General features: G+C 37.3%; 1 protein-coding gene across 1 annotated transcript in view; it reads right to left on the minus strand.

The window, feature by feature from the left end:
- The window catches only part of DGKH (diacylglycerol kinase eta), a 161275-nt gene that overhangs the window by 13450 nt on the left and 123054 nt on the right, over positions 1-24771 (minus strand). Inside the window, exons 18-30 of the mRNA XM_066176230.1 lie at positions 22284-22418; positions 20304-20421; positions 19772-19882; positions 19528-19624; positions 16931-17038; positions 14133-14246; positions 13715-13849; positions 12441-12607; positions 11233-11338; positions 10315-10407; positions 5936-6055; positions 5434-5542; positions 3914-4044 (exon numbers count right to left, since the gene is read on the minus strand). Coding sequence (XP_066032327.1) covers positions 3914-4044; positions 5434-5542; positions 5936-6055; positions 10315-10407; positions 11233-11338; positions 12441-12607; positions 13715-13849; positions 14133-14246; positions 16931-17038; positions 19528-19624; positions 19772-19882; positions 20304-20421; positions 22284-22418 — 1544 coding nt within the window. The remainder of the gene's footprint in view (positions 1-3913; positions 4045-5433; positions 5543-5935; positions 6056-10314; positions 10408-11232; positions 11339-12440; positions 12608-13714; positions 13850-14132; positions 14247-16930; positions 17039-19527; positions 19625-19771; positions 19883-20303; positions 20422-22283; positions 22419-24771) is intronic.

Below are 24771 nucleotides of genomic sequence, written 5' to 3' on the forward strand. Positions count from 1 at the left end.
TAACCAGAGTCTGAAGAAAAAAAAACAGCCTTTTTTTTTTCCCCAGATAAGGTGTATCACCTCTCCTCCTGCTCTCTCTAACTACTGTGCCATTTCCTGGACATTTTTTGGCTACATGTACCACCACTACCAAACAATTTATATAAGAACTCCTTAATAATAACATCTTCCAAATGTGAAATCTAGCCTACTTGTATCCCTAGAGTAAAACGCCATTTAGTATGTCTGAAATCCAACAAATCTTACAAAACTTTTTCCATAAAAGAACTTTTTCAAAACATGCTACTGCAAAACACAGGGATGAAGTGTCACAGTCCTCAGCACAGATTTAGTTTGACTGGCGCTGCTTATCAAGTTGATCTGTGGCATGGAAAGCCTTTCTCCAAGGAAAGCAACATTGCTATGGATCTTAAAGGAAGAGTCATCCCCTCATCCTACCAAATTTGTTGCAGTTCTGATTATGACTAAGTTGCATGCATAGTAACATGGTTATCGATGCTAAGAATGCCAATAACTATTTCAGAAAAATCAGTCTAGTTTTCAGTAAGTTTGCTTGTAAAATAAGGTAAAAAGAAAAAGTCATGCTAAACCTTCTTTCTACAGTTTCTGCAGAATAATTCATTATTTACTGCCCACCCATTCATCAACCAAAGAAAATCTAAGATCCCCCTAAAAGAAATCAGGCATAAGAGACTGGAAAAAGGTCATTACTGCAAGGACTGGGTGGAAAGAGGTATTCTGGTTCTTCGTTTGCCAGTTGACACACAGAGCTCCCTGAGAATGGGATCCACAAGCTATGCAGAAATATAATTGGAGGTGCCCAATTCTTCTGTCAGCATATCAATCTGTTCCAGCAATGTGTGCAAAGGAAGAGTGTTTCATCAAATCCTTCTCCATGCTGCTTTTTACCTCTCCTTTTGACCACAGAAAGAAAGGTGGGCTCAGAGGATTCAATAAAAACAGGCAGCAATTTTTTCCTGCTGCAGACATGAAAGGTAATAGAAGTAAATGTACTGCACATGAGTTAGGAGCTCATGAATCAATGGTGATTTCCTTTAGCTTGTCAGGAAGCAGAAGCCTTGCAGTGGAGGAGAGGCTGTAGACAGACTATAGCTTGCAAGAGCACTGGAGGCTCATCTTCACACCTCAATAGCCAAAGGGATGAAAGATTCACAGGGCAGCTTGTGATGTGTTCCTCATTTCCCAAGTACCACATTACACATCTTGACACGGATTCAGGTCACTGGCAGAAAACTGCAGGCTGCCTGAGCCATCCTTAATTGGCTCCCTGCAGAGACCATGTCCCTTAATCAGCAGGATGAGCACTAAACTCTGCTATGTAAGTTCAGTGCTGTTACAGAGTGCCAGCCGTGCCTGGCCAAAAGCCTCGCCAAAAGCTTATGAAGGGCACTGATTTGGAAGCTCTCAGCATCTGCTAACGAGCAGATGGGGCAATTCTGGAGCAAGATTTTGGTTAGCTTGGGACACGCCCTTGGCAACTTGTGTAGAGCAACTCCTCGTCCTACATGTCTCCAGGCAGCACTGGATAGAGGAGACAGTAGGCTCTCTGTAGGCCCTCTAAGACAAGCCTTTGGATATTTCATAGCATAGACCTTTGTGAAGGGATTTTATTTACACTGAACCAGCATGAGCCTTAGCAACAGGGATAACTGGTTCATAATTATGCTGCTGCAGATACTTCCTTGGTTTAAGTGCCAGTCCTCTGAGCACACAGTCAAATTGGTACTTATGAGAACTAAGGCATGGCCAGAAGCCATGTCCAGTTCAATGCTGATCTTACCCACCATCATTTATTCCAACAAGCTGGACTTTTAAAATTTTCTTAACATTTTAGCAAACCCATGCATTGTGTGATGCGGAGTTTCTCAGTTGAATTTTAAGTTTGTTGAGCACCCATTTAGAACAGGGACTTGCAACATCCATCACTGTAAGACTGTAGTGGATTGCTTGGACAATCTTCTATTTCTAAATTTTTGCAGGGAGGGACTGTCCTGAAACTGTCCCTCCCTGTCAGAAACTATCCTGAAAGAAAGGAATTTAACTTCCATGGAAAGAAGCTTAGGCAATTGTCATGGGTTTTGTAAAGAGCATATTATTCTATTCCATCTGGGTGGAGCACAACTGCTTATCTTTGCCCAAATGGGTCAGTGTCACTTATCAGATGGTGGAGTGCTACTTCTCTCTCTTCATTGTTTCACTACTTCCATGGGAATGTCTTCTGCTAATGGACCATTAAGAGCTCATCAATGACATTACACATTACACTGCACTTTTGTAAGCTGCTCCACACAGGGAGGAGGAGCCAAACCATCTTAACCTAGATAAAAAGGAGCCACAGTCCCACTAGGTATCCAGTTTTTTCCACCGGATCCCAGAGGAAGACCGGACCCATCTCACCATTACTGGACCCCTTTTTTTTTTTTCAACAGGACCATCTCTACTCCAACAGAACCACATGTGCCACTGCAGGAGGGCTTACTTTGGACTGCTTCCAACACCCTGACCAACAGGGTGTCAGGTTGTATTTCTGACTCTGTCAGGGTTTTTCTAGGATTTCTTGTTTATTTGCTTGCTTATTCTTCTGTACTACAACATCTGTATTTTTATATCCCTAGTAAAACTCTGCTATACCTATTCCCAAAATCTTTGCCTGACAGCCTTTTAATTGCAAATTTATGATAATTTGGAAAAAGGGGGAAGGGGCTTACATTTTAAGGGAGACTCCAACCCTCCCTGGCAGATACCTGTCTATCTAAACCAAGACAGTAATCTAATACCAAAGAGTAAAATAATACACAACAGCCAAACAGATTATCTCAAACACAGCTATTTTCAGCAGCTGCTTTCTACTGCAACAGTCACCCAATGCAAGCACTTCCATATAACACCAAGGTTTCACACTATATGAAAAACTTCACATAAAATAACACATTTGTATGAAAATATTGAAGACTACTGAATATACCTGAAGACTACTACTGCACTGTGGCTAGAGCAATGACTAGCACTCTAAATGTAAATGTTTGCAATTTATACAATATCCTACTTCCTCTCTTACATGCTAAAAGCAGTTGCAAAACCCATTACCAAGAACTCATTACTACTGAGTTCCTGGAAAAAGTAATTTAATGAATCCCCAAAGATATAGCCGCTAATACATATAATGGATGCACTTAAGTCATTCCTGAAAAGGACCAGCAAGCTCAAATAACAGCCTCAAACTGCTGGATAACATTTCTCCCTGCAAAACTTATCTATCTGACCTCAGAGGAAAAAGGTTTTACAATTTTCGAGTCAAAATAAAATACTCTTTTTTAAGAATCTATACAGCCAAAATCAGAGGTCGGTCACTGATGAGAAAACCTATTTTGACACAGAAACACTGACGCCATGTAAGCCAAATACTGCAATTTATTAAGCTGCTTATCTCTCATTCACCCACTATATCAAATATATACACAATAAATCATGTACAGCAGATCAGCCCCTGCAGGAGATAGATTCAAAATTATTATGACCACCATCAACTGATCCGTACTGATCATGTTTAGTGGAAACAGTGAACCCTTGAAGAAAATACTGTATCACACAGATACCAAGATATCAAACGTGCTTCTCCTATGCCTTCTGACATAAACTGCAACACTATCATTCTACATAAAGGGAAAAAAAAAAAAAAAGGAAATTTTGGATAACACAGATATTCTCGGTTGTGAGTTCAAGTCAGTACTTCAGAAAGTCAGGCCCAAGGACAGCGCATATTAGTTTATTGCATATTTGCACAGTGTAAGCCAAGCTACAAGCAATGACAAGTGCAGGGAAAGAAGAAAAGTTGGTTCTTGTTTTGTCAAAGAAAATGGTCAATAGCAGAAAAGTAGCACAAAGGAAATACCTTAAGATCTCGCCTTTCCAGATGTAAAAGCTCAGAGCCTCGGATGTCATGGCTGATGAAGATTTCTTTGTACTCTCCCAAACTGAGCAGATCCAGCCAAGCAGCAACTTCATCTGTGCCCCATTTTTGAACTACCAAAGTTAAGAGCAAAACCCCCTTAATTTCTACATGCTCAAATGCATCACAAGCAAAGGTTAGGCCAAAGAGAGTGGAAAACAGGGTAGAATTGCCGTGCTAGCAAAGGGAAAGGTTAGAGGTGTCTTTTCCACAAAAACTGACAATTTCTTTTTTACATGCAGGTTACAGGTTAGCAGTTAACACAAGAAAGTATCTAAACAAAGTTGGGGTTCTTTGCTTTGCAGCCATGCTTTCAGCTTTACTCCAGTTTCTTCAGTAAAGCCTTTAAAACCTCATGTCCCAACAAATTCACATTAAACCAGCTTAGGATCAGTGACGCAAAGTCTAATGTTGTTCTGCTTTATGCCATTAATTTATTAGTAGTCATCCAGGGAGAGGAGAAGCCTTCAAAAACTAATTAACATATAAAATTAAAATAGCAACCATACCTCAAATATAGCAATGGCAGCAAGCAAGTCCAGTTTTAATTAACAGATTCTAGTATTCTTAATTTAAGATGAGAAGTACTCTTTAAGCTACTGTGTTACACAGGCCATTAAGAAGCTCTCTGTAAAACATTGTTCTCTAAGGTTAGTTGCCCACATTAGTCCCATTAAGACCACATATATTAAAAAAATAGTTATGCTACTTATTGCTATAATTTTGCAACTTCATTCAATGCTGATCACTTCACTTTATAATGAAGAGAAACTGATGTCTAATCTGAAACTTAAATTCTGATCAACAACTGCAAGATTTTGCAGATTGTGATCAACTGTTCATTTAAAAAATAAAGACATAGAAAGAATTTTAGGACCATCTAATTGCAGATTACATCCTGGACATAATCTTAAGGAAGTAAGTTCACAAATAAAAATGGGAAGAGAGGAGGGTGGAGTTTGTTCAACTTCTTATTAAAAAATCTTTATTGACTATCATGATTTTTTGTTTGATCTGTCTCACTTACTGAACCTGTAACCCACTCAAAAATTAAGAATAACTGGTTAATGAAAACCAGTGTGATAAAAGTTATTTCACACCTAAAATTAACCTGAAAAACCTGAATTGGAGCTTCACAGGGAAACAGTGTGTTTACCCATGGCTTGTACAGCTATGAGTAAATCAAATGTAACCAGCGAAGACACAGATCCTGTTGCATGATACGACTTTTAAAATATTTTCACAGTAGTTCGTTGGTTCACTTGGGAGTACTGGGGTCCTACTGAATGCTTTCTAAAGGTACTGAAAGAAATATTTATTCTAATGAAGATGCCAGTTAGCTCAGGTGCTTTCCACTTTGACTTTAGTCTTAGATAAGTCATTTCACCTCTTACCAAAAAAATCCCATAAACTCACATTTACTGTAAATGCTACTACTTTTCTTGCAATTTCAAAACACGTACCAGGCTGAGGGCTGGTCTTATGCTTCTGAATTTTTTCTTTTTTAAACTTTGGCACTATACGAAACACTGTACTTCTATTGTTTCTTTTAGCATAATCCAGAGGGGGATCCTGCATGAGAAAAGAGGCATAGTTACCTTCAATTAAGAGAAGAGTTAAATTATATGCTTGTGATTGTAATTCATAGTTAATCTCAAAAAGTAAGACCCAAATTTACTTCTGTAAAGAATAATGTCAGGATTTAACTCTATACATGTTTCAATTATTAAATATAATATAAATATATATGTTTCATTTATTTATCAATCAAAACTTTTACATTCACAAAAGGGAATAAAACACCAAAAAAAAGCACTAAGCTTAGAAGGTTGTTCACAGCACACAGAAATGATCCAGCATCACTACTGAAAGTGCCTCAAGAGATCATGAAAAACTGTAATTTACTTTTCCCTATCAAAAGAAAATTAAGTCCAGTTAATCTCAGAACATATTAATCAAACTTACCTCATCATCATTTGGTTGAAAAACATAATAAAGCCAAGGAATCTCAGCAAGTTTTCTCAACTCTATTTCCACGCTGTGCAAAGCATCGGACAACAGTTCTTCATGGGGAGCTTCTAACTGCTGTTTATAAACATGCCAGAAAAATAGGACTTTCAGTTTCATGAGATTTAACATTTAAGTCTAGGTATCTTGTTACCACACACAAACAGATGATTACTTCATGGTGAGTCAACAAATGGTGAAGACAAATAATCTTCCAAAATTAGACTTTCCTTCAGAGATGTGCGAGACCACCCTCATACTACATTTAGTATGGTCCCACTCACAAAGGGATGGCTGAGACAGCTGAGACTTTTGGAGCAGACCAGTTGGGCATAGTTGTCAATCACTGTCACCCTTCACTACACTCCTCAGTCTTTACAGAGCAAGGGTTATCTGATAACACCACTATGGGGACACACTGGAAATGGAAACCACCAACAGAAGGGAGAGAAAACCTGATGAGAAGAGCAAGTGGCTGAAAAATCTTTGTATGGAAAGTGGTGAAAGAAAATTAAGTAGATGGTAATAAGCCTCAGTTATTTTTTGCAAATGTGTTCAGATCACTCTCTCATGTTCAAGTAAGAAGAAATGGATCTTGCTGAAGATTTCTATTCCCAAGAGTCTTCCAGTGGTGATATGATACCTGCTCTACCCGTTCTAAATAGGTGAAACAGGGAGCAATAGGCACTGCTGCTGGCTGAGGGAGGAAAGGACTCCCTGGCAGAAGACAAAAAGACAAGGACATCAGTAAAGGCCAAAGGGGAAAAGAAAGCAGTGACTGTGTAAAAACACCAGGACTTGATGACGCATGTGAATTTGGCTCTGTTAAGACTTTGAGAACTCCACAGAGATACCTGTTTCCTTTAAAACTCCAGTCTGGAAACTGTTCTGCGGCTGTGGTGTGGAACCTTTATGGAGGAGGTAAGGCAGGCAGCTGATCCCTTGAAAAGCTACTTTGAGCTCATCTGGGATTGCTGAAACACCATTTTGAGGTAAAGAGCTGAATCCTAGACCAAGTTGCTTGGAATCATTAATAAAGCAATCTGAACATCTATTTCTCTCTTTCAAGTAAAAATAGTCCTAAAGCAGTGCAGAATATCCTTCTAAAAAGATCAAATTCTGTTACATCCTAGTGAATGCATTTTTTAAAAGGAGTTGTAAGAAAATCTTGGATCTCTAGTGCTGAAAAAAGATTTTGACATGGTTGGAGTTTGGTGATAAATTACAAAACCCATTAATTTATCCTACCTAACAAAAATGCCTTTCCTAAGCTTCAGTAGTCTGCATATGTTCCCATCTTTCAAAGGAGAAACCATCCTTGATAAGATCTTACTGTCTAGTATAGTGATACTGAAAGTATAAGCTCACTTTGCTATCATGCTATTTTCTTCACTAAAGCTCAAAGAATTCAGTGTCCATAAGCAGACTTTGATTTTTCTTTTGAATTATCTTTTTATTTTTGGCCATTTGAATAGCTTAGTTAATTTGGAGCACAGGGAAAGAGCCACTTTTCTTTGAAGAAATTACAACTTTTCTTGTGTTTTCATTTCTGAGAAATTACTCAAGTCATCGATTTTCTGTAAAAGAATGAAGCAATGAATTCTGTCTTTCTCAACAAGTACTTAGCTAATTGCTTGATTCTCAGAGGAAAACACTTTGCCTGGGGACAAAAAAATACTCATCCGATGGTGCTCCTGAAGTAAATCCAAAATAATAATTCTGGTACAGAGAGAATCAGCAATTCAGGGGAAATTCTCCTCCTACAACATCTTGGAAAATCTTATTTCCAAGATAAAAATTCACACTATGAATGAAGAAATAAAAATAAAGGATTTTTCAATTTCTTCTCTATTTAAATTTTTGATATGAAAAAAAATTATTTCACTGAGTTTAGATAATTTTATTCAGTTTAAATGAAAGAGTCTGTCATACTTTTTCCTTAATGCATTTGAAAACTGTACTCTGTTCCAGACTGGACATGATTTTTAAAATTAAGAAATGGAAACAGTACCTTTGGAAAGCATCTAGACAAAAGATAGTATTTTTTATTTTCTTCCAAACTGTATTCCAGCCAGAAGCATCTGAGAGAATCCACAAATCAGCTTCATTGTCCCATCTTGAGCAGCCTGATCTTGTAGAAGATGTCCCTGCTCATGACAGGGGAGTTGGAACTAGAAGATATTTTAAGGTCACATCCTCCTCAAATCATTCTGTGATCCTATGTTACTATAATTTCTAAAAATTGTAATTATTTTTGTAAAAATTGTTACTAAAAATTGTATTTCACCTTTTTTTTTTTTGTGATTTCATGCTCCTACTGTTGTATGAACTTTGTTAATCATATTTCTTACAGGAGCTGGAAGAAACCACAGATTTGTTTTATGTTTATTTACCTTTATTTCTCTTCCTCAGGAGCTTTAACAGCAAAACTCAATAGCCAGTAAATGGCAACCAAAGAAGAAGCTAACCAAGTGTCCTAGTTTAGTTGCTGGCTGGGGTTAAACCAAGTAGTATAAGCACCAAAGACATGAGTTTGCTGCTCTCAAGGGCTTTGATCACAGGAAAGAGGAATGGGGGAGAAGTGAAGATGCCAAAAAAATAGAGGAAGATATGAAAGAAAGAAAGTCTGTTGTCATCAGAGGTGAAAGATCCTTAGGAGAACCGTTTATGATGGGAGTGGCTGATGCAGCAAGCAACATCTTACACTTCATCTCTCTCTATAAAATAGAGATTCTAATAAATATAGAATGAGGGACCAACATACAGGCAACTTCAGCATTTATAGAATACATGGCAATAAGGTAAACCAGGGTGCCTTGTTATTGTGACTCTGAAATACTGTTCTAAGCGAGCATGATGTCAAATGAGTGTAATGGACACCTCTGGTGCCTTCCAAACAGCTTTTTTATTTAAAAAAAAGGGCCTGATGTAGCCTTTTGAAGACATTTGCACAACCATAATGAGAAGCAGAAGTACAACATGCAAAAATTCAGAAACGGAAAAATGAATCAAATTAGGCTTTGGAGCCTGAACAAGGAACCAGTTCAACAACACAATGAGATCATAACCTGCTGCAGAAAAGGTAATGTTTCAATGGGAAGGTTTCCATGTTATTTCCAAACTGTCTCGATAAATTTCACCAGTCCTACTATGGCATCACTGACTTAAATGTTTTCTTCTAATTACATTTGTAAAACAATTTAAATTCTTTAAAAAATTCTCCTCTAAATCTGAAATACATGGAATTAGCAATAGCAATTTGAAAAAAAACCAGCAGATATTTTCCCCTTTTCTTGGACAAAAAACATCCAATGAAATAACTTTCCTTTTAAAAACATGTAAATAAAACATGTGAACCTAATCTTTGACTATTTCTATAGTCAACTATTTCTATAGTCTATCTTAAACAATTGCTAGCCTTTAGACTATATTTACTTTTGGTTACTCTAAAACAGACTCATACCTTTTATCACTTGTTTAAAAAGGTATTTGAACCTGCAGTAAGTTTTATATCCTTAATCAGCTAAATGAAAATATTCCTATTAATATCCATTTTTAATTACACCACTTAAAAAAACAAGTTAGTAATAATTCTGCTTTTAAATCTAAAGAAAATGTAACTGCTCCTACTGAGTATCTTCTTAATGTAAAAGTGGACCAGCATAGAAAACCTGACATCTTTCTCCTCTTCACAATGTCGATAGAGTTATTTTCTTATTATATATCCAGATACAATTGGTGAGAAGTCTTCAACATTTTAAAAACAAACACTTGCGAAAGAAGATGCAAAGTCTTCAAGTACCATTAGGGATTTACTGAATACTTACCAGTTAAAGATTGTAAAATAACTCCCAACAGGAATTGGAACAAGAGTGATATTTACTGCCCAGATTAGGTCTGTAGAAGTTGATAGTATGGGTCAAAACAGCTCTCACCCCAGGCTCTCCCTAAACTCTGAGGATGGACACATAATAGTTCTCCAGAAGTTCTCTTAAATGCTACATCTCCAGAAGATAAATTATCTTTTTCTAACATAAATCTCCAAGACAGTTGAGGGTAAATCGACCCCACAAGGATACTTATTTCTCTCCTATTAGCTGACTATTAGCAAGAAGACTCCAAGCAATGACTTAGCTGTCTGAAGTGAGGCAAGACGGATGCCAGCCTAGGGGAAGATTTCAAAACTCATTCTGATCCAACCACAAATCCAGTGTAATCTTCTCCTATCAACTTCTTGCAATGTGTCCTCACTTTGGCACCAATTTGCAAAAATCAGCAAAGAACAAATCACAGATGATCTGAATAAAGGAATAAAACCATGTGCTTTGTGACCTTACCAAAGGAACTCTTCCTACTAGCAGAGATTCTGTTTCGTTGTGTAAGGCCTTCACATTGACAGCTATCTCCATGGCAGTGTTTCTGGTAAGGCTCTGGGGAATAATAAGCATAAACATTCTTTGAAGTGATGCAAGTCAGAGTGAGAATAAGTACTTTCACTGTACAGCACAGATCTTAAGTGCCTTCTCCTAGGAGAAATACCTAAGTTTAGCTCTAAACTGACAACCTGTTCAGCACTGAGAATAGAAACCAAAAAATGTAGTATCCATTTACTGTCTTTCCCTTCACTTCATTTAGTATGACATTAATACAATCCTGAAGGTGATCAGCCACCGTATCAATCCACATATGACAAAGGCTGCCAGAAAAGTTGTGAGTCTCATTTAACAATGACTATTGATTTCAATTTTTCCCCTTATCCTCAGTAGAAGCAAGCAACTAACCATACTTCAAGAAGTAAGGTCAACTAACATATTTACTTACATGTGTCAATTTAGGTTAGATGTGGACAGCCCCTACCTAATTAATCATTTCTGGGTCCAATCCCTGAAAACACCCAAATTATCCAGTGTGAAGGGAGAAACCAGGAACTCATTTCCCCTCACAGCCCCTTTGCCTTCTCTGTATAGAACTTGGATAGCAATTAAGCATGCAAATTTCTGTGAAAGCATGCACAGAAATTGACCTTTATGCAGTAAGAGATCTGGTTCAGCCTTTGTCATGCCCCCACCCTCTCTGAAGAAATGCCTGCACAGTACCAGGTGGAGTGGAAACTGGTGCATGCAGAAACCGCATTTTCTGCCTTCTCATCCAACTTGTTTTCAAATGGGGACAGGGAGTACAATACAGCCCCCATGCCACAGGCTTGTGCACGCAGATGTTATAGCTTATTTACATAAATCTCTGTTCTTCTTTACCTCAGGAAACCTTGGGTTGGCTTTATTTAATGCATGTGAACATGCATTAACAGCATGAGCAAGCTCCTGCTCCAAGAGGCCATGTACTTTTGCTGCTTCGCAGATCCTACAAAAAACATGTTAAAAGGTGAAAAATATTTCTTAATTTCTTTAAAGAATAATTCTTGAGTACGCAACTTCATCAGATGAGAAAATACACAAGAACATGTTTCACAAAACACTTAGAAAATTGTAGTCCTTTATAACAAAAATTGAAACACGGGTATCTCTTCAAGCAGTATAGTGCCTCATAGAAAGTATATCCATCACACAGATTATTTATGATGCTGCAAAATACTAAGATACATTTATTTTTCTTAGAACACTAATGCTATACCAAAAAAGGGACCAAAAAAATGTTGGTCCTATTAATTCAAGTAAACTACAGAGAAAAACTCTAGCACATTGCTATAACTTACTTGACATTATCTTAAAAACCCTTACACCTATTTCACAAGGCATATCCCTCAGATGTGGCATGAAAATTGTCTGCAATCATTTAAGATTATGGGAGATCCAGCTGTAACTACAACCTCCAGACCATCTCTAGAACAGTAAAGTTTTTAAGATGTCTTGGCTAAACTTCACCTTGAGTAATTGATAAACTAAATTATTTGTCTATATAAATAGAGTACATAACACTTCCTTTCTTATATTATTGGTGATTTTTATGCTAAAGATAATCAGTTGTTATGATAAAATGAATAGCAGCTTTATAAAATGTTCTGATTTAAAAAAAAACCTTTTCTTTATCTCAGCCCATATGACTGAAGCGACTGAATGAAGTGTCCATCCTGCTGACTTCTAGAATTGACTTCTAAAGGGTTTTTCCAATAATTCCCAATTATATTTTTGCTTTGTCATAAAAAGAGAAGCTTCAACTTTTGCAAAGAAGCTTTTCAGTTTTCCATTTTTGTTGCGACTTCAGAAAGTTGGTTTGTACAAGAAAAAAAAACTAACACAAAACCACATAAATAAAATTTTTAAAAATACATAGGAAAAGGACACAAAAAGAAGTTGAGCCTTAAAAATAAAATAAATTATAGTGGCAACAAAACTTTAATCAAAAAGCAGGGAAAATGTACACTTCTAAGTCTCTGTATGAATTTTGACTAATAATTCAGTCTTGGTGTTTAGGTTGGCAATCCAACTTACTAATTTTACTATACCTGGTAATAAGTTCTTCTGCAGCTTGAGAGCACAACTGGATTTGTGCAACTTCTTCTTCTGTAGCCAACTCAACAGCTTGCTGAGGGTACAAGGGTGATCGAATGACAGGTTTGCAGGAATCATACTTCTGTTTGTCCTCCCAAGACTTTAGGGTGTTTTCAAAGGCCTAATCAAAATGAATTACACATTCAATTCACAGCACTTGGGAGTATTCTTACTCATTAAAATTTTTAATTTTACATTTTACATAAATTTAAAATTTATTTTAAATATTAGTTGCTATTATTTTAATTTAAATTTATTTAACAAATACACAAGTGCTTGATTTAATTTCATATAAATAATACTGTCTGATTGAACAATAATTTTATACCTGAAGTTTTTAAAACTTAATATAGAAAGCAATTTCTAGAAGCTTATACCCTGTCTCCTCCCCATGATCTCCAAAATGTGTCTTCCAAACCAATAAGAACACAAAGACAGTGATAATGGTTGGATTCAATGATCTTAGATGGATTTTCCAACCTAAATAATTCTAGAATTTTGTGATTCTCTAATGCAAGAACATTTTGTGTGGATAGCAAGATTGAAATTCAACACTGATCCAAATTCAAACATTAAAAATGGTGGAGAAAAACCCAAATTTACTAAAATAGAGTTCAAATTCCACCTTAACTCCACCCTAAATTCAGGATCCAGCTAGCAGATGGAGAACTGAGGGGGAGTTGTACCTTTCACAGAATAATCCATAGAGCCTGAACTCTCCAGTGGCTTTGTGACTAGGCTGTACTTGTGTCTCTCCTGTCTGAGACTGGCTCAGGGGGGAGAGGGAGGATTGGTAGGACAGAGAGAGAAATCTGCAGAAAGCTATTCTGGAAAATGGACAGTATAGAACTTTGCTATTTTTGCAACTATGCTAAAATTTCTAGAATGTGACTGGTATAATAAACCAAGAGAAAAAGAAAAAATCACTAGGAGGGGAGAGAGGGAGGGAGGGAGGAATAGATAAAATGTTGATCATTCTTACTGTATATTGATAAGAATATAGGAATAGCACTAATAAAACAAATAAAAGTTAACAAAGCTTTGCCACTTACACAAAACAGTATTTCTCTGTCAGGCTCATTATAGAAATTATATCACTTTAAGTAACTGTATGAATTATATAAATAGTAATAAAACATTTTTATAAGTACTGTTTTGTTGACATTATAACTGAAACAAATGATTACAAAAACCAATGTTAGCAATGGTAGCTCTTTCTGCAACATACTCTGTCTCGTGTTAGCATCTGAGCTCTGTTTTTATGTATGATCTTAATAACTCCCGGGGGCTGGATCCATGCCTCTCCATCGACTTGCACTGGAACCCCTTCATCACCAAGTATGGTGATCTTTACTGACCGACACTGGAAAAGAACAAACACATTATTTTACAGGGCAATAAATACTGGTGAGACTGACAGGCCACCTGTAATCTGTTGATTATGAGGAGCTGTGGTTTCTCTCCAGAACTGTCTCAGGAATTAAGCTCTCCTATACTTCATTCATCATTGAAGACAATTTTTTACCCACTAAAAGCAAAACAATGTCAGTGCTTTATTAATGTATAGGGGGGTCAAGAGTCCCACTACTTGCCAGAATCCCAAACTGCTGCCAACCAGCCTGCATGCTTACAAATAAGCAACAAACCTGGGCTATCCTGTGGTGCTGCAGTTTGATGACTCTGGACACTGCCATCTGCATGCTGCCAAATACAGCAACAACTTCTAAGATTTTATCATCAAACGATGGAGCTCCAAATATCTGTGAGGAAAAGAAAGCATTCCATTTTTGATGGCAAATCCAGTGCTTAGATTGCAGTGAAACACAGACTCATTTACAGATTTCTTTTCAACATTTAAATGCTCTAACTTCTTTACTGTAGAGTAACTACACTGTTTCTCCAAAGTCATAGGAGTAAGATACCACAGACAACAGGCAAATATCATTTAAAACAGCAATGCTGATACCATTTGAAATATCTGAATGACAAGGCATATCCTTATATAGGAAGGATGGCATATTTCAGCATGTAGATTAAAAATGTTTTTCAAGGCAAGATGAAAGACCAATTGAAGTCTCTGCATGGTTAATGTACTTAATATCTAAGAGGTTCTTGAAGGCAAGAGAAATAAATGCTTTCCATTTCTTCTCAGAAGTGCTTATCTGTTTATATTCTGAATTCTCTGGAAACCAACATCCAAGTCTATGCTCTGCTTTGTTTAACACAGCTTTGACACTGAAGACAATCTTGTTTGTGCTGTGTATAATTGTCCACTGTAAACAGGAAAATCACTTCTTTATGGAACAAATGTCCTTCTGTGCAGCTAAGGTGCTGAATTTGCACGCACTCCCACAAAGCGCAGGAAGTCTCGCCACCTGGTGTGCTGCTGGGGAATTCAGTCACTGGACAGACCTCAGGCTAGACTTCAGCTGGGTCTGACGGGTGATACCATGCTAAGGTCACTTGAGGCTTGGCCATTTCATCTTGACATGCAATAGGGAGCAATGAGGGAGAAAAATCAGCAGGCGAAATCACTCCAGTAATGGGTAGAGAGATCCCCTCTCTGAGCAGTACTTGGACTCCCTCAGTTGGCATCTCAGGCAGAGTAAACTGCATCAGTAACACCTAAGACCAGACTGGAGAATATCCCAGTTTTTCCATCTGATTTTTTTTTTTCCCCAGTTTCCATGGAATTTTTTCCATTTTCCACAGGAATATATGAACATCTTGAAAAGAACCAAGATGGTGATTCTGCTGTTCCATGAGAAAAAGTGTGGAGAGTTCTTGATCCAGTAATTGACATTTACAGGGCTAGTTCTGGCATGTGTCAAAAAAAAGTAGTTGTAAAATTTCATTTATTTTGTGTTGCCATTTCAGCAAAAGGACAGGAAAAACTCAACCCAGTCTTCTGCTGTCTCCTTCCACCAGTAATATCTGTCCTGAACACCAAGCTCTTTTTTCTCTTTTTTTTAATTTAAAGGCAAACCAGTCTCTGTGGATCAACATACAAATTGACTCCTTTCCTGTTGGAGGTCATGTTTCCAGCCTGTCTTCTGGACACCAAAATAGCATGCCTTGACAAGCCATGCTCAAGCCAGTCAGAGTGCAGATTGCCTGCTTGGCTCATGGATAATGTTTCAGCAATAGTCAGAGCTGTCAAGGTAACATCTTTCATTTGTCCAGACAAGCAGAACCAGCAGCACTTCAGACCACCACCACCACGTCTTGATAAAGAGTCATTCAAGACTGCATTAAAGCAGTGAATTGTGCTCCTAACTTTGTCCAGAACAAACATGTTGCTCTGCTGGCACATCTGCTCACTAGAAGACTAATAATATCAGTAAAACTGCTCCAGGACACACATATTTGCTGTGTACCAGTATGAAAGCTGGGACAGATCTTCTCTCTCACTGAAGCAGTCCAGGGAGAATAATAAACTCCTGAACAAGGGCTGAGCAGACGTTAGAGCAGCTTTCAAGTTCTGACTATGAACATGGAATATATATAAAAGCTTTAGATAGCCACTGCCAAATATAAACAGAATTTCCATCACCTGACATATACCAAGAATAAGAAAAGGACACTAAAACATGTCTAAATTTCTTTTTTCACTTTTATATGTGTGTGTGTAGATATTTATATACACTCACATATATAAAACACACACATGTATATACAGAGATATAAAACATGTATATACATCTGCAATTATACATGTATTATATAATAAAAACATGCAATTATATATAATAGATATATTAAGCTACATATGTTATATATAGGTATGTTTGTATGCATGTATTAAAAAATGGAAGGATAACAACTCACAAGAAACCTAAAACTTTTTGGCAAAGGAAGTCCTGGATTGTCTACATCAAAATCACAAGCCAGTTTGCAACTACATTTTTAGGTGATTCAGACATCACACACTAAATCAGGACATGCAGATTAGGAAAATCTGCTAGTAATTACAGTTGGTGCACTATGAGTGAAGCGGGTAGCGGCAGTAGCACTGTTCCATGTAGTAAGGCATGTAGGGATCCATGTGGTGAAATGTTTCTTAGAAGTTGAGAGGAAGAAGGGGGAAAAGGTACCTTAAAGTATTTTAAAGGTTCATTGAAAATAATATTCAAAAACCAGCTTACTACCTCCACTAAATTGTCAGTCACTAAATGCATAAGTCTTCATTTTCTGAATTTCTGCTTTATTATGAACATTTTGCTGGAACGGACATGACAGAAGATAATAGACAGTAAAAAATCATGGAATATACTTTCAGTAAAAAAGCCAGCAAGACAACACAGTTTGAACTGAAACAGCCTCCTCAAATAAGAGTTGTTATCAAAACTATATGCTACTACTATTAAAATCAAGTGAGAAGAGCAGTTCATTATATTTATTGCTGGTTTTGCCCAGAAGGTTAAGTCTCTTTAATGCTACTTACATCATCTTCTTTGGTTCCACCCCAGAAATTAGTCCCACCAGCATAGCTGGGAATGTTTAGCACAGCTATGCCTTGCAGGCTTGGAAGGGGGATGTACTGTCCATCACACTGTAATGGATAAAAGCTCCTTCAGTACATGAATAATACGATAAAAGTAATCAGTAAAGAGTAATTTATAGCACATGAAGCTTCAACAGAGCTAGTAGGAGAGGACAGAGTCATTAAGAGGTCTGGCACAAGACTACTCCCTCCATGCAATGAAGCACCTCTAAAACAAACCTCTTCTTTCCAATCTTAGCACTGACTTTTGCAGAGGTGAAAAATATGTAGATCTATATGCTGTAGTATCTACAGCAGTGGTGCTCCATGAGACTTGAAAGAAACATTTGCACATCCCTTGTTACGAAATTCTTCATGCACTTAGACCATGGCCTGTCCATCAAGGATTAAAAATCTTTTTGCAGCAAGAAAACCAATCTCCCTGAGTGCACGCAGTAAGATTGCCAAGGACATTACAAAAATATTAATTTACACATTCAGTAACTAGTCTTCCATCCTATATCAGCATTCCCAAAATTCCAACAAACTTGTTATTTAGTCAAATCCATTTAAGCCAGGGGTGGAGGGAGGTGGTTGTGTCAAGAATATCCAAGAATATTTCTGGCATAGTCACAAACATGTGGTTAGCTGTCAGTGTTTGCATGTATTGTTGACTTCTGTAAAAATAACTTCACTCTCCTCCCAAAAGTGCAAAGACAAATCTAGGACCGACCCCACAGGTGTCACCCTGGCTGTAGATGGGAGTTGTTGACTTTGCAGGTAAGAGGTTGCTCTTATATCCGACCATTCAGTCTTTCCTTCTTACTGCTTTATCTCCCAAAACACATGAGCAACTCCGTGTCCTGCTCAGCACGATCATGGGATGACATCAATCTCGCTTTTGGCCAAGAGTAAATTTACAGACATCAGTGAAATCACTCTTGACTTAGAGCAGTACAACTGCCTGCAGGGGGGAGCCCAATGATCTCAAACCATTCCACTGGGAGTCAAAAGTGCAGTTCTGCAGCAGTGCCACAGGCACGGAATTGACGCAAGTTAGGAACACTGGGTTTAAATGCTGGACCCAGGTGTCACTTTGTGGACCATGAAGTTGCTGGTCAAGCTGCCTTTAATGAAGATTGCTAGATGACTGGAAACTACCAGTCCACAGAAGGATCTTAAAATTATACAAATGAAGAAGAAAATCTAAAGAAATAAGGACAAAATCGGTAACATCTTTATCAGGAGGAGAAAGAGATGCAAATTATTTCCAGAATCTGCTTAGTGCTCTCTTTTTGTGATTTAATCTTAGCAGCAAGACAGAATGTAAAATTTTAATCAAGATGTGACAGTATCCAAAATATGATGTGATATTCATAGATGCTGCACAGCCATTTGTATTACAGTAGAAGTCTGCCTCTAATGCCTGAATGTACAGGCATAATATATCCAATGTTAAGCAAGACAACAGTAAATGTGAAATTTTTACTTGCTGACTTACTTACAGGAATATTAAAAAAATAATTATGGAAAGGTCTAGCAGTATGATTGAATCTTATCTGAATCCAATTCAAAAGATCCTTAAATTAGAATTCAATCTGCAGTATACATAACATTCTCTCTTGTCATTATATTTGCTAACTACTGCATAATTCCTTGATAATTACTCAATCCTTAGCTAACAGCAATCTGCTGCTACCAGACAAAATCCTTCTAAATCTCAGCGTGAGAAAGAGCTCCAGTAACCTAAAATAATTCTTTCAACTTAAAAAGTTACCCTCATATAAATATCTTAAACTTCTATATGAAACAGTCACATGAAATAAAAAGAGAAATTATATATGTTCTCTGTCAAAATCCACCATAGATATTCTTTGGGTGAGAAGAACAGCAACCATCCTGTAATCTTTTTCTGCATTTGGGAATCATTTATATCTCCTTTAAGTTGCCATGTGGAAGACTTAGATTTTATGTTAGAACTTAAAAGCCAAAAAATAACTGTGTTTAGAATGGAACTTGTTGTTGCTTTAATAGTATCTTGCTTTTTTTGTGTGACTACTAGAGAAAATCTCTACTGGTGTAGCTGGGCTTCTTGCAATGCATATTCAGTATCTCCTCTCTTTTGTCAGAAATTTGTTACTATTTATGTGCTCTTCCTATTTGTGTAGCTTTCAGAAACTTTAAAGTGAACCTGAAGGATTAAGACTCCTTATCTCTTTTTTTCTCTTTATTTTATAGTCATTTCTGTGGTTGCCTTTAAAACCTGGTCTGTCTTTGGATACAGTGAACATTACGAAATATATCCTACCTACACAATTTGTTATCTTTTTTCAACCCAGTAATTACAAGAAACATAATACTGGGTATATTGTGATCTTAAAGTACTGACAATTTACTCAAAACCATGACTTTGAGAACCAAGTTTTACATAGCACATATTCACACAGAGCCTTTGAGGTCAGCTTGGGTTGACTTAAGAACGATAACAGGTTTTAAAAATAAGCACTAATTCTCCACTACACATTGTGCCAGCAACTCTCTCCATAAATAAAATTTACCTCAAGTTGAACTTTTTGTTCTAAGTTCTTGTAAGTTCTCTGCAACAGCTCTTTTGTGCCAAGAACTCCATACCACATCATGTTTTTCGTCCGACTTCTGAAAACAGGCAAAACAAGATTCACATATTGACATATTGTGTCTTGTATTTGTAGAAAAAAAAAATAAGAAATTTGTATAAAGGGGTAAGGAGAAGAAAAGAATGGAAACATCTTGGCTCTGTTACTGAGAGAGTAATTGTATTACCTGCATTTTTCAGGGTGCTCTTCTCGCTTGTTATTAAATTCTAGTGAAATTTTTGCATCTAACCCAATTCCAAAGTAGTTGTTCATGACACATTTTTCTGAATATCCCTCCCTGTTGGAGGAAGAAAGAAAATCAGGTGTACATTTGTACAACACCTGGACATGCAAACATCTTTGACCAACACTGTGACTGGTCACAGAACAGAATTTGAACTAAGATACTTCAAGAGATCTTTCCTCTGAATCTTCCTGAGTAAACTCTGAAAAACCCAGCTCGGAAAGACTACTGTCCTCCTCCAAGTGTGCAAGGGAAAAGTGAGCAAATGTCTCCCATTATTTTCAGCTGCTGCAAAAATTTTGCACTGCTCATAAATCAACCAGCACAATCCATCTTGTTTTCAGATATTGAGGTCTACTGCCTCAATGGCAAACAAGAACTCCATAATGCAAAAAAATAAGAGACTACAAAAACGTAAGAAGGATGCCCTTAAGGAAAGCAAAACAGTATATTTAGGAAAAAAAATATTTCTTACAAGGAATCTGGATCCGGGTCAATAAACGGCGTAGCACCAAATGGATCGATGTTTGCTAGCAACATTTTGCTAATAATTGAACTTCCTGCAATGGAAGCAGCTAGACCAGCCCTTAAACCTGATTAAAAAAAAGAAAAAAAGAACAAAACAAAAGAAAACAAAACAGAAAGAAAATAATAAAAAAAAATTTGTATTTGATAAATAGACAAACATATAGTATAAGCCACATACTGGGAAACAAAATTCATTAAATCTGTACAAGGAAAGATTGTGACTCTATCTCAATTTTTACCAAAGTTTGTTATCTTTTCAGGTGTCTGGCTCCCTTAAGCAGAAAGGCAGCTATGCAAAGTTGTGGTGGCTCGATTCCGGTATCATCATTGAGAAAGAAAAAAAGCAAAGAAAATTTAGGGTTTCAGGCCAACACTCACTGGCTGGTATAGTAACCAAATGGGTGACCTAATATCCAAGAAGACTGCTAGAGGTTTTCATTCAGTTTTATCTTCATCTCCTAACTGCCCATGATTTTTCTTTTGTCCTATCCTTTGGAAGCATACATAAGGAATATTCTTACCATTTTTACAACTGGCAGAGCCGTAGTTTAACTTAATTTGTGGAAGGATCACAGCCTCAACATGCCTGCCTTAACTAATATCAACTTCACTCTACAAAATGCTCTGTAATGCACGTAAACAAAGCAAAATACTAACAGCTTTCACTTAAACTTGCCTAAAGAAAAAACATAAGTTTGGTTCTACCGTGTTTTAGCTATACTAATAAAGTTATTTAAAACAGAGTTTTACTAGTGCTCTCTAGTATTAACTGCATTTGGAGCAGAACAGATATTTTTTCATCTTTCAATTGCATTTGGGTAAGAACAGATTTTTTTTTTCAACTGTTTTACAGAGCAGCTTTGTGTGGTTTCAGTTTTCCACTTCCAGAGATATATCCACAGACAATTCTTACTCAGAGGGTTGAACTTTAAATAGCTTTGTCCCTCAGCATCTTCATCCTAATCCATTGATTAGGATAAACAATAGAAGGATTTGGGGGTGAATGAAAAATTGGGTATGACCTGGCAATGTGAGCTTGTGGCCCAGAAAGCCAAATGTGTCCTGGGCTGCATCCAAAGCAGTATGGTCAGCAGGGTGAGGGAGGGGATTCTGCCCCTCTGCTCTGCTGTGCTTTGCTCTGCTCTGCTCTGGTGAGACCCCAGCTGGAACACTGCATCCAGCTCTGGGCTCCGTGACATAAGAAGAACATGGACCTGCTGGAACAAGTCCACAGAGGGCCCTAAAGATGATCAGGGGGCTGGAGCACCTCTCCTGTGGAGACAGGCTGAGAGAGCCGAGGTTGTTCAGCCCGGAGAAGAGAAGGCTCCAGGGAAAATTTGCTATGCCCTTGTAAAATATAGAGCAGGCTTATAAGAAAGACTGAGAGACTCTTCATCAGGACCTGCAGTGACAGAAGAAAGGGCAGTGGTTTTAAACTCAAATAGGGTAGGTTTAGATCAGACAAAAGGGGGAAAATGTTTGGGATGAGGGTAGTGAGGCATGGGCAGGGGTTGCCCAGAGAAGCTGTACAAACCCCACCACTGGAAGTGTCCAAGGTCAGGCTGAATGCTTTTCTGAGCAACCTGATCTAGTGAAAGATGTCAATGCCCATGACAGAGGGCTGTACTAGATCATCTTTAGAGGTCTCTTCCAACCCAAACCACTCCTCAATTCTATGATCCTCAATTTTGCTTTTCACTCTCCAGAATCAAATGCAACATTTCTGCTCCTACTGGTGTTGTGCCAAACAATCAGAAATATTCTACATTATTATGCATTTCCTCCTATACAATACAACACAAAGATGTGTATGTCAGTTCAAACAAATTCAGGGCATGAAATAAAAATCAGTATTTGACAGCAAGCAGGAGATTGGAAGACGGTATTAAAGTAGGGTAGGAACAGCGGATTTCAAAATCATAATTACCTGGGCAGATAATCCTCGTGTTAAGTACTGGGAGGTTTTCCTTGCTTGCTGCCAAAGCTGGAGCAGAGAAAGAACCGGTCTGAGAATGGATACCTCGGCTTGTACGTCTATCAGGAGACCTTGGTGCAGTTTTAGCTGTGCAGGAAAAACAGAAGTAAGAACACTAATTAGACCTGTTATGACATTACCAATACATAGTTTTTACAGCCCTGAAAATACATCAAAAGCATTAATTTAACCTGCTACCACTCCATGACAAAAGTCCTTCTTCCTCATACCACAGTTTTTTTTTCTAAATACAGTAAGAAAACTCAGAAACAAATCAAGTGACAAACACAAATTAAAGTGAGCAAGTGTGCATGGCACTCAACATGACAAGTTCCCAACTTATACTTCAAGCTACCAGCAAAAGCATTATATGTATTAAATGTAAATGTGTTCATAAAATGCATTATATCCACCTTAAAATGCAACCATATTTAACAATGCAGTAAGCCTCTGATAAACATATTACTGAAATAATTAAACTAAAATTTCATCTATGTTTACTTGTAAATATCCACATATTACAGAGTATATTATCATTTATAACAATTTTAATATGGGTGGTTCCATGGCCTTTAGGTTAGAATGTCTATCTCATCAACACCTATACTATTTTCTTCAAGCAGCTAAAATGGGGCCATGCCTGCATCAGATTCTGAAAAAATCAGAGAACACTCTGGCATCTTTATTTACAGCCAAACTGAAAACTGCAAGGGGAGGGAAAAAGCCATGTTCATCTTTGTCTTCTGCATAAGAGACATTGTGAGGGGCATCAGTTTTCCATCATCTTTTTTCACAGAAAAACCTCAGAAAACAAACCAACCAGCAATTTCCCTAATAATTAACCTATTATTAAAATTCTCCAGAAGACTGATCAGTGAAACCATGACAGATATCAATATTTAGTAGCTGATATAACTGTTATTGACAAAGGCTCAGGAAAAGGAAAGGGAAGAAAATCAAGGGGAAAGAGAAGATATTCATGAAGGGTAACTGGTGGCTCAGTGAGGCCAGTTATCCTTTGGCTGCCTCTGGAGGTGATGTAGAAGGATCAGCTTTGCAGAGGGCTGACCTCGGGTGCTGTAATCTACTTTCCTGGCAGCACTTATTTCGTGCAGACTGAGAGAATATGCCAGTGCCTGCTTCAGCCTGAAGAATTTAATCCTTGTGCAATTCAGCCCCATCAGACATACCCAGAAACCGGTGCTCCAAAGAAAAAGTTTGGGTATTACCAAATGCTTTGTTATAGCATTTCCATGTGCATGCAGAAAACACTCACACAACAGATGGTCACAGACAGACACTTCTTGGCTATCTCTGCTCCAAATTATCTCACATGTTAAAACTACTTCATCTTAGGACAAATTCAAACTTGACCATTTGAAGAAGCTCAGAACAACAACAACAAAAAAGAAAGAAATTATTTCAAGATAATCTGATTTTTCCTCTCAAAACATCAAAACTAATCCAGCAAAAATAGAATTACTAGGACTAGCACCAGGACAACAGCAGGGAAACAGCACCAGGAATGTGGTGGGAAGGATAGACTGCATCCTTTTCAGTGGCAGGAGTGGGACAAATCAGGTCATGTCAATCATAACTTAGCTTGAGAGTAACATGGGTGTACTGTATGAAGACACTTCTAAAAAGAAAATTTTGAGTGGAAAAATCTAGAGACAGAAGGAAAACTATAACAAGGGTTTGGACATTGTGTTCACATTACTTCAGGCCAGGATTTGCCTGTTCAAAGGGTTTTTTTAAGTGATGATAATCTAACACAGAACTGTAAATTGAATGGCAAATTCTTCACTTTCTTGCATCCCCAGAGTAAGATTAGACACCTTTTTGGATGACTTGCTGAAGTCAAACAGAAATTATTATGCACAGGACAAAGAATAGTGGGTGAATTTTTCTAGATTGTTTTATATGAAAGGACTGACCAAATGGACTAACAGCTCCTTCTGACTTTAACACCTGCATAACAGCCATAGCAGTTATCAAAAAATGCTACAACATTGCATGGTAGCAGTACAACACATTGGTTGGTATCTACGCATGACAAAAACACTGTAATAATGTAAAAAAAAAAAAAAAAAAAAAAAAACCAAAAAAAAAAAAACAGCAAGTGGTATCTAACAAGAGTCATTAAATATTTAGATTAAGGTATTAACATATGGAAAAACATTTTCTTCCTCAAATGACCAGGAAGATCCTTGGAGGGTAAAATACAATACTCAGAACAAAATTAACACTCATTTTTCATAATACTACTGAAAAATTCACAACACTGTTCACACAGTCTGTTCTTTCTCTACTTGTGAACAAGGCAGATGAATTAAATAGGAAAATCAGCAGAGCAGATGCTCTTTATTTGACAGATGAGACTCATGGGAATAACTGCAATAAAGATAAACTTTTGCTGTGGATGCTCTGATAAAAACAA

Source organism: Chamaea fasciata, unplaced genomic scaffold (assembly GCF_029207755.1).
Source record: "Chamaea fasciata isolate MVZ Bird 193981 ecotype frontalis unplaced genomic scaffold, bChaFas1.0.hap1 SCAF_2, whole genome shotgun sequence".
NCBI classification, from domain to species: Eukaryota; Metazoa; Chordata; class Aves; order Passeriformes; family Sylviidae; genus Chamaea; species Chamaea fasciata.